Genomic DNA, 11,235 nt, shown 5'->3' on the forward strand with positions numbered 1-11,235 from the left:
ATCTCCAAAACTGTCAATCCAACACTGAGATTCACCTTGTACAAAGGTATGTGTTGCCAAGTAGATGTTGCACAAATGCAGTGATGGCTTTTCAAGTGGAAATAACTCTTCCATATCACACTTAGAAGGATTCAACACAAACACACAAAGAGCCTATTCCATATTATAACTTAACTAAACTATATTATTCCAAATTTGCATTTAAAGAGAAGTTTTTTCTTTTATTACCATAAAAAGTAGCACATAAAATGTCAAAAGTGATACAAACTAACAAGAACTGGAAAATTCACAGTTAAAACCCACATGCTATCTTATTTGCCTTTTCTGTTCCACAAGAGTGTGAGTGAAAGAGAATATCTATCAATCTCCATCATTATCTTTTGTATTTATCCTTTGGATAAAATTCCCACTATTTTAATTCTTTGTTCAGTAATCACTATTGTTTTTTCCAATTTCTTAGTCTCCTAATCTAATCAGAAACACTAAAACTCTGCAAGATTAATTAGTGTGTTCATAGGTAAATTTTTAGAGAGAGAAAAATATTCTAAAAACAAATCAAGAAGCAATAGTTTGGAAAGGAAAAATGTATTCTAAATCTCCTTGATCATTAAGTTCTTCCGTCTTTCAAAGAAGCCATCTTTTTTCAGGAGATCTAGAAAAAATTACCAGACATCAGCCAACAAAAGGCCAGTAACAACGATTGGGATGGAGCAGAAACTGGTCTGATCTTCCATTTTTTTTCTTGACTAGTGTCTGGCAAGAGTAGCCTGTCATCCCTCCCTATGCCTGTAAATGTATACCTCCTCTTGCTTCCCTTTCTTTTCTCAGAAAGGGGGAAGGGAAACACGATTTTTCCTCCCACCTCCTCCAGAAAGAGGAGGTGGTGGTTTCCCCTCTAAACATGCCAGTGCCTCTGCTGCTGCCCCCGCTTTCCCAGTAGCGGTGTGAAGCTGAAAAGATTCTTGCAAAAAGAAAAGGAGTACTTGTGGCACCTTAGAGACTAACCAATTTATTTGAGCATGAGCTTTCGTGAGCTACAGCTCACTTCATCGGATGCATACCGTGGAAACTGTAAAGATTCTTGCATTTCACTCTGCAGGGAAATACCAGCACCACACTCCTCCCACCACTTGCTAATGAGAAGAAGAGGTTCCCTGGTGTGTGTCTGTCTTGGTGTTTAACACTTGGGGTCCTGGATGCAAATATATCCTGCCTTCAGAGCAATTTATCTATTTTTATTTCACCACCAGACTTCCCCCTCCAGTTATGAGGTCAGGTAAGTGGTTCTGTCTAGAGACATAAATCCAGATTCAGTACTGGTGCAAGCAAGTGAAATGACGGTCTTCAATGGAGTTGCGCCTGTCTACACTAGGGATAAATCTGGCCCATAACTATCCAGCAAAAAGTAATGAAGCAACAAGACCACCAGCAGCCTGTCCTTAGAGATTAAATATGTCCTCACCAGCAGTTCTATCATCTTTCATCTGTCCAGAGTTCATGGCTCTAAAACTGAGTCTCACTGGCTGCCTAAAATGCAAACCGCATAGAACCTCATACAAAGTAACATGCAACTTCATGCACCTAAAGCTCACCTAGTACTTTGAAAGTAATATTTCATTGACATTGTTTGGTTTTTCAACATGAATGATCCATTATTTAAAGACCAAATTTTTCAAACAATGTTTAATTAGCCAAATACTTCATATATACACCTGATTAATTGAAATAGGTTGCATTTTTCCCATTATACAACATTAAATAGTATTCAAATTTTGCTTACTTGTACATAAGAGAAAGGGCACTTATTTCCACTTGTCCAACCCACTCCTATATGGAAAAAGAAAAACAAAGCAATTCTTTCAAATAAACTAAAGTTTTATTGCACATTTGGATAAACCAAAACAAACAAAAAAAAAAAGGCAAAAAAATCACTTCCATGAGATAATACACAACATTCTAAGCCTGGATTTCAGCCAAAGGTTTTACTTTGTGTGGTCACGCTCATTTTGGAATATGGAACATCAAAGTCATAGATTTTGTAACTTGGAATAATGTATAGAAACGCAAAAAGAAAAGGAGTACTTGTGGCACCTTAGAGACTAACCAATTTATTTGAGCATAAGCTTTCGTGAGCTACAGCTCACTTCATCGTCTAGTGAGCTGTAGCTCACGAAAGCTTATGCTCAAATAAATTGGTTAGTCTCTAAGGTGCCACAAGTACTCCTTTTCTTTTTGCGAATACAGACTAACACGGCTGTTACTCTGAAACCTGTACAGAAACGGTTTTTCATAGTTGTTCTCTTCACAGATTTAGAGAATGAAAGATCATCATGCATAAGAAAATGTAATCTGGGATCAAAACGTAACGAAAATAAAGTTGTAAAGGTACGTAAGTCAACCTAGGCAACCAATGGGTAAAATTTTGAAAACTGACTTTGCCCTGGTCTACACTAGGACTTTAGGTCGAATTTAGCAGCGTTAAATTGACGTAAACCTGCACCCGTCCACACGATGAAGCCCTTTATTTTGACTTAAAGGGCTCTTAAAATCGATTTCCTTACTCCACCCGACTAGTGGATTAGTGCTTAAATCGGCCTTGCCGGCTCGAATTTGGGGTACTGTGGACACAATTCGATGGTATTGGCCTCCGGGAGTTATCCCAGAATGCTCCATTGTGACCGCTCTGGACAGCACTCTCAACTCAGATGCACTGGCCAGGTAGACAGGAAAAGAACCGCGAACTTTTGAATCTCATTTCCTGTTTGGCCAGCGTGGCAAGCTGCAGGTGACCATGCAGAGCTCATCAGCAGAGGGGACCATGATGGAGTCCCAGAATCGCAAAAGAGCTCCAGCATGGACCGAACAGGAGGTACGGGATCTGATTGCTGTATGGGGAGAGGAATCCGTGCTATCAGAACTCCATTCCAGTTTTTGAAATGCCAAAACCTTTGTCAAAATCTCCCAGGGCATGAAGGACAGAGGCCATAACAGGGACCCGAAGCAGTGCCGCGTGAAACTGAAGGAGCTGAGGCAAGCCTACCAGAAAACCAGAGAGGCGAACGGCCGCTCCGGGTCAGAGCCCCAAACATGCCGCTTCTATGATGAGCTGCATGCCATTTTAGGGGGGTTCAGCCACCACTACCCCAACCGTGTTGTCTGACTCCTTCAATGGAGATGGAGGCAACACTGAAGCAGGTTTTGGGGACAAGAAGATGATGATGAGGTTGTAGATAGCTCACAGCAAGCAAGCGGAGAAACCGGTTTTCCTGACAGCCAGGAACTGTTTCTCACCCTGGACCTGGAGCCAGTACCCCCCGAACCCACCCAAGGCTGCCTCCTGGACCCAGCAGGCAGAGAAGGGATCTCCGGTGAGTGTACCTTTTAAAATACTATACATGGTTTAAAAGCAAGCATGTGAAAGGATTACTTTGTCCTGGCATTCGCGGCTCTCCTGGATGTACTCCCAAAGCCTTTGCAAAAGGTTTCTGGGGAGGGCAGCCTTATTGTGTCCTTCATGGTAGGACACTTTACCACTCCAGGCCAGTAACACTTACTCGGGAATCACTGTACAACAAAGCATCGCAGTGTATGTTTGCTGGCATTCAAACAACATCCGTTCTTTATCTCTCTGTGTTATCCTCAGGAGAGTGAGATATCATTCATGGTCACCTGGTTGAAATAGAGTGCTTTTCTTCAGGGGACACTCAGAGGAGCCTGTTCCTGCTGGGCTGTTTGCCTGTGGCTAAACAGAAATGTTCCCTGCTGTTAGCCACAGGGAGGGGGGAGGGTTGAGGGGGTAGCCACGCGGTGAGGGGGGAGGCAAAATGTGACCTTGTAACGAAAGCACATGTGCTATGTATGTAATGTTAACAGCAAGGTTTACCCTGAAAGACTGTAGCCACTGTTTTATAAAATGTGTCTTTTTAAATACCGCTGTCCCCTTTTTTTTTCCTCTCCACCAGCTGCATGTGTTTCAATGATCACAGGATCTTCTCCTTCCCAGAGGCTAGTGAAGATTAGAAAGAAAAAAAAATGCACTCGAGATGAAATGTTCTCCGAGCTCATGCTGTCCTCCCACACTGACAGAGCACAGACAAATGCGTGGAGGCAAATAATGTCAGAGTGCAGGAAAGCACAAAATGACCGGAAGGAGAGGTAGCGGGCTGAAGACAGGGCTGAAGCTTAAATGTGGTGGCAGTGTGATGAGAGGAGGCAGGATTCAATGCGGAGACTGCTGGAGGACCAAACCAGTATGCTCCAGTGTATGGTTGAGCTGCAGCAAAGGCAGCTGGAGCACAGACTGCCACTACAGCCCCTGTGTAACCAACCGCCCTCCTCCCCAAGTTCCATAGCCTCCACACCCAGACGCCCAAGAACGCGGTGGGGGGGGGGGGCGCGCCACCGGCCAACCAGCCACTCCGCCACAGAGGATTGCCCAAAAAAAAAAAAAAAAGGCTGGCATTCAATAATTTTAAAGTTGTAAACTTTTAAAGTGCTCTGTGGCATTTTCCTTCCCTCCTCCACCACCCCTCTTGGGCTACCTTGGTAGTCATCCCCCTATTTGTGTGACGAATGAATAAAGAATGCATGAATGTGAAGCAACAATGACTTTATTGCCTCTGCAAGCGGTGATCAAAGGGAGGAGGGGAGGCTAGTTAGCTTAAAGGGAAGTAGAGTGAACCAAGGGGTGGGGGGGTTTTCATCAAGGAGAAACAAACAGAACTTTCACACCGTAGCCTGGCCAGTCATAAAACTGGTTTTCAAAGCTTCTCTGATGCGTACCGCGCCCTCCTGTGCTCTTCTAACCGCCCTGGTGTCTGGCTGAGCGTAACCAGCAGCCAGGCGATTTGCCTCAACCTCCCACCCCGCCATAAACGTCTCCCCCTTACTCTCACAGATATTGTAGAGCGCACAGCAAGCAGTAATAACAGTGGGAATATTGGTTTCGCTGAGGTCTAACCGAGTCAGTAAACTGCGCCAGCGCACTTTTAAACGTCCAAATGCACCATTCTACCACCATTCTACACTTGCTCAGCCTGTAGTTGAACAGCTCCTGACTACTGTCCAGGCTGCCTGTGTACGGCTTCATGAGCCATGGCATTAAGGGGTAGGCTGGGTCCCCAAGGATAATTATAGGCATTTCAACATCCCCAACAGTTATTTTCTGGTCTGGGAATAAAGTCTCTTCCTGCAGCTTTTGAAACAGACCAGAGTTCCTGAAGATGCGAGCGTCATGTACCTTTCCCGGCCATCCCACGTTGATGTTGGTGAAACGTCCCTTGTGATCCACCAGAGCTTGCAGCACTACTGAAAAGTACCCCTTGCGGTTTACGTACTCGGCGGCTTGGTGCTCCGGTGCCAAGATAGGGATATGGGTTCCGTCTATGGCCCCACCACAGTTAGGGAATCCCATTGCAGCAAAACCATCCACTATGACCTGCACATTTCCCAGGGTCACTACTCTTGATATCAGCAGATCTTTGATTGCGTGGGCTACTTGCATCACAGCAGCCCCAACAGTAGATTTGCCCACTCCAAATTGATTCCCAACTGACTGGTAGCTCTCTGGCGTTGCAAGCTTCCACAGGGCTATCGCCACTCGCTTCTCAACTGTGAGGGCTGCTCTCATCTTGTTATTCATGCGCTTCAGGGCAGGGGAAAGCAAGTCACAAAGTTCCATGAAAGTGCCCTTATGCATGCAAAAGTTTCGCAGCCACTGGGAATCGTCCCAGACCTGCAACACTATGCGGTCCCACCAGTCTGTGCTTGTTTCCCCGAGCCCAGAATCGGCGTTTCACAGCATGAACCTGCCCCATTAGCACCATGATGCATGCATTGGCAGGTCCCATGCTTTCAGAGAAATCTGTGTCCATGTCCTGATCACTCACGTGACCGTGCTGACGTCGCCTCCTCGCCCGGTATCGCTTTGCCAGGTTCTGGTGCTGCATATACTGCTGGATAATGCGTGTGGTGTTTAATGTGCTCCTAATTGCCAAAGTGATCTGAGCGGCCTCCATGCTTGCCTTGGTATGGCGTCCGCACAGAAAAAAGGCGCGGAACGACTGTCTGCCATTGCTCTGACGGAGGGAGGGGCAACTGGCGACACAGCTTACAGGGTTGGCTTCAGGGAGCTAAAATCAACAAAGGGGGTGGCTTTACATCAAGGAGTATTTCAGGCAGGACTTCACGGAGGGTTCCAATAAGAAATGTTCCAATAAGAACAATAACTTAGGTGCACCAAGGAGGTTAGTCTGGCCTCTGATTGATACTTGGCTAGATTTACCTCGCTGCACCTTCTCTGTGAGTGACTGCAGTGTGACCTAGAAGAACGAGTCCCCTAGACGGGGGAGGAGGCAAATGAGTACAAAACAAATCTGGTCTATTTCTTGTTTTGATCCACTCCATCTATCTTTTAGATCTTTGGCTGGCAGCAGACGGTGCAGAAGGACTGCATGCCATCCACATCTCATGGCTGCTCAGCAGAAGATGGTGCAGTACAACTGCTAGCCATCTTCATCTCTTGCCTGCCCGGCAGAAGATGATGCAATAGGACTGCTAGCAATCCTTATCGCCTGCCTGCTCACCATAAGACGGTTCAATAGGACTGACTGCAGGACTAAAGAGAATGACCTGGTCAAGTCACTCCAAATTTAGTCCCTGCGCACATGTCTGCCCAGACGCTCCCAGCCGACGTGGCCAGGTGCACCTCGGACGTGACGAGGACGGCTACCAGTCATACTGTACCATCTGCTGCCACAAGGCAATGGGTTGCTGCTACTGTGTAGCAATGCCGTACCGCGTCTGCCAGCACCCAGGAGACATATGGTGACGGTTACCTGAGCGGGCTCCATGCTTGCCATGGTATGGCGTCTGCACAGGTAACTCAGGAAAAAAGGCGCGAAATGGTTGTCTGCCCTTGCTTTCACGGAGGGAGGGAGGGAAGGGGGGGCCTGACAATATGTACCCAGAACCACCCGCGACAATGTTTTAGCCCCATCAGGCATTGGGATCTCAACCCAGAATTCCAATGGGCAGCGGAGACTGCGGGAACTGTGGGATAGCTATCCACAGTGCAACGCTCCGGAAGTCGACTCTAGCCTCGGTACTGTGGAAGCACTCCGCCGAATTAATGCACTTAGAGCATTTTCTGTGGGGACACACACACTCGAATATACAAAACCGATTTTTAAAAAACCGACTTCTATAAATTCGACCTTATTCCGTAGTGTAGACATACTCTTTGAAGCCTACCTCCCACTAAAAGTCACCACTCCTAAGTCTATTAGGTGCTTTTGAAAATTTTACCCAATACCTTTAAAACTGTCCTTGCAGGTCTTAAATTAAATAAAGAGAAACAGGCCTAAATAAGCACCCATTCTGAGAGGTGTCATACTATTATTTCTATTTCTAAATACATTGGGGAACTAAGATACTACGGCCTAGGCAGTGCAAAAATCTTGCCTTTTACCCTGAAAGATCTTTTGTTTCATAACCAGACAGGACAGACAACTTATTGTCTATATCAGCCAGTTATTGCCCACTTGCTGTTGCTGCCTACATTCACCTATAAGTATCATAGTGAGATAAGAATCTGCTGTCTTCCCTCCCTGCCCCTTAAGTTAATCAGCAAGAAAAAAGTAAATGGTTATTACCCTGAAGATAAGAAAAACATTTCTATCAGTGTTCATTTTTTTCCCCGCTATGCCTTTTTTTTTTTTTAATAGATGTTCTAAACTCAATATCATATGATTATGCTTTATAAAGCATAATGTAATAGGAATTCACATAACATCCCTTTATTAAATTTGTTCCTCTGTAGTGTGACAGCAGATTGTGGGCAATCTTACCGTAGCCACATGGGATGTAAAAGAATTAACTCGTACTCTCCACCTATAAACCACATGCCCATCCAGTCTGGTACCTTGTTTGTAAGTATAAATCACCCATACTAGACAATTACACAATATTGCTGCCTATATAGGGAGGGAAGAGTCTTCCAAACTCCAGGCAGTTAGGACACAATCCACGTCCCATTAAAAATCAATGAAAAGACTAACATGGACTTCAGGGAGTGCTGGATCAGGCATTTAGGGGCCCACTGTCCTGAAGTACAATAGTTGACATGCCTTGTAAAATTTGTTCCTATCTAGTGTAACTGCAGCTTGTGAGTGATCTTACCACAGCCACACAGGCTATAAAGAGGATTAAATCATACTCTCCATCTACAATCCCCTATACAGCATCCCTGGACCTTGGGTCCATGTGCAAGAGGGACAGTAGATTCTGTGCAGCCATTACTTCCCTGCCACAAACAGGACAGAGAGGGGGCACATATGGACTTCAGTAAGTTACCAACTTCTGCAATTCCCCACCCAGTGCAAGCGTAAAGCAGAGAAGCAATTCTGACACTAATATTTTCCAGTGAGAACTTTATCAAAGACTTTTTGAAAGTCCAAATTAATTCTAATGGCTCTCTTTAATCCATTCTCGATTGTTCCTTCAACAAATCTGAACGGGTTGTCAAGATTCTCCTTTAGAGAAGTAATATCAAAGCAACCTGGCACTCAAATTCTACATTTTAAATTCTGTTCCTTAATGTAGGTACAAAAAGGTACTGGAATGAGTATCCTGGAATTCAAGTCTTCTGTTTAATCAAATTCCAAGACAGACACAGAAAACAAACACAAGCTTCTTCACAATGACTGGTGGAGTGCCTTAATGCTTAACTGGAGGGACCACTTCAGAGATAACCATGTAGTTCTGCAGAGATTGCCAACAAAAAACAACATCAGGGTTCTGGTGGTGTTATTTTTATGTGCACACCTATCCACTAGTATCTAGAATGAGGCTAACACCTTGCTTCTCAAAGATCAAACAGCTGACAGATGATAAAGAGCTATGGTCAATACTAACATAGCCAGATTCAAACCTCTAACTCAATATGCAATTAACTTAATACATTTTCAAAGTGCATTAAAGAATACGTATTAACTAACTGGTTAGTATGCTTTCAGAGTTGTGTTGTGTGGATACACGTCTTTTTAATGTACACAAACTAACAAGGCATAATAAACTCCTACTGTAAACAAGCCCTAAGAAGTGAAAGTTGCTGTATTCATTACCACCCTAATGCATTGTCCAACAACTCTTATTTAAGATGTGACTGGACCTTTAGTTTTTATTCTTCAGGGTTTTTTTTTAAAAGTTTGTTAATTTCATACTAAACTAAATCAACTGAAATTAATTTAGCACAGAGCTGAAAGGTGAATTTCTAGTTGCCTATTTTCTGAAATGTAGTTAAGAGAGGAGTAAAAGTAACACCCCGTGTGTCCTCTTTGGCTTCTTTAAAAATAAAAAGCAAAACAGCCCATTTTACATTATACAGGTAGAGCTTTCCTGATTTTTGTACACATGATAGGGCATGTCTATGCCAAGGGGTTTTGCCACTAATGTAGCTGCATCAATGCAACCTCTACTGTAAACATGCTTCCCTGCTGTAAACCACAATTTAAATTAGTTTATGGGAGAAAGTCATGGATTACATCAGTGCACAGTATCTAGACTAGGAGTTTGTGCTATGCAGCTACATCACTATAGTTTCACCAGTGACTAGACACCCCTACGCAGATAAGGCCATAAAGAAGTAAAAGACACAAATCCATTATTTTTCCTTTGCAGATCATTTGTAGAAGCGGAGAACAAAAGTTCACTTGGGTGGCCATATAGTCTCATGACCTTTTTGGAATGGCAGAAAGGTCATGGTAGGACCTCTGAGAATGGGTGCATGTACACGTTATTAAAAATGTCTCGCTCTTAAAAAAATATTTTATTAGCTAGATCTAGTAATGTTAGTTAATTCTAGTTACTGCATCACTTTCTTTTTATTTTGTTTTTCCTATACTCTGGAGAGTTAAACATCATATTTTCAAAAGCCAAATCTCCTCACCTTTGTTAGCACCTTAGATAACAAACTGAGAGAATTTCCATTTAGGTTTTTATTTACCATTTGTACTTCCTTAAGCTTGTATAAAGAAAACTGGTCAGTTTCATTTTCTGATGCTTGTCCACTAGCACAAGGGAGCGACATTTGGGTTTTAAAAGAATATTTAAAATTTAAAAAAACCAAAAAAAAAAAACCCACAACTGTTTTGGTTCATTTTTTAAAAATGTGTTTCCCTTTCAGAGTATCATAAGAATGGTACTGTAGGTAAGTTAATACTCCCTGGAACACCAGTCCCTCTCACTCCATAGATTTCACATACCAACAAGAGAGATATAGTCATGTGGGAAGCAGAGGCCTACCACCTGTGCCAACTATGGTACCACTGCTGGTGATGGTGACAAAGACTATTACATAATTAAAAAAGGAAATGCAGCCAGAGACTGAACAAAAACTGCTTAAAAAACCATAGTCCTCTTCTTACATACACTGTTGTCATACCACACAAAAACAAAACAAATACAGAAGCAAGCATCTGCCCACATGTAATTTTATGATCTTTCAAAATTGTCATTTTTGAAAGAGAATTTTTTTCAAATAAATTGAAACTCCAAAACAGTGTATGCATACATCAAATGTGTCTGTACACGTTCTACATATAATGCACTGAGATATCTTAAGCTAATTTCAGTCAGCCAAAATAAATAGATATTATATTCTATAATGCAAGTTTAATTAAGTAATACATACCTGTGGGTTTTCCAAACATTTTAAATACTCTTCAAATGGCCCCTCTATAAACTGTAAAAATATTATCGAAAATGGTTTATTAGATTATTAATTACCATAATACCCAGGAGCCCTAGTCCTGGACCAGGACCCCACTATGCGAGGTGCTATACAAACACCAGAACATAAAGGTGGTCCCCACCCCAAAGATCTTACAGTCTAAGCATGATTCTGAGAGACAGACGTGGGAATACAAAGAAACAATGAGACAATATTGGTCAGCAGGATAGGTAGAGGTTTCAGCACACCAAAGCTTAACTGTTGTCAAGTTTTTTGTAAGCATCTTGGCAAAGGAGGTTTTAAGAAGAATCTGTGAAGGTCTGCAAGGAGTACCTCTCAAGCACATGGAGCAGCATGGGAGAAAGCATAAAGGTACTTATTTGAAAATTTACGGAGTGGGCAATGGAACCTTTGTTTTTGTGTGTTACCTATGGTGACCTTTACACATAAATAAGAGCATGAACAGTGTACTCCTTCCTGCACTGACCTATCATCATAAGTTACCT

The 11,235-nt window shown here is 43.0% G+C and overlaps 1 protein-coding gene across 2 annotated transcripts in view; it reads right to left on the reverse strand.

Annotated features, from left to right (window-relative positions):
• Window positions 1-11,235, reverse strand: part of OTUD4 (OTU deubiquitinase 4) — a 46,578-nt gene that overhangs the window by 30,284 nt on the left and 5,059 nt on the right. For both annotated transcript variants that reach the window (XM_084626696.1, XM_084626695.1), the window contains 2 exons: window positions 10,691-10,741; window positions 1,781-1,827 (listed from right to left, as the gene is read on the reverse strand). In XM_084626696.1, coding sequence (XP_084482822.1) covers window positions 1,781-1,827; window positions 10,691-10,741 — 98 coding nt within the window. The remainder of the gene's footprint in view (window positions 1-1,780; window positions 1,828-10,690; window positions 10,742-11,235) is intronic.

Source organism: Lepidochelys olivacea (genome assembly GCF_965140295.1).
Source record: "Lepidochelys olivacea isolate rLepOli2 genome assembly, chromosome: 4".
In the NCBI taxonomy this organism is placed as follows: Eukaryota; Metazoa; Chordata; order Testudines; family Cheloniidae; genus Lepidochelys; species Lepidochelys olivacea.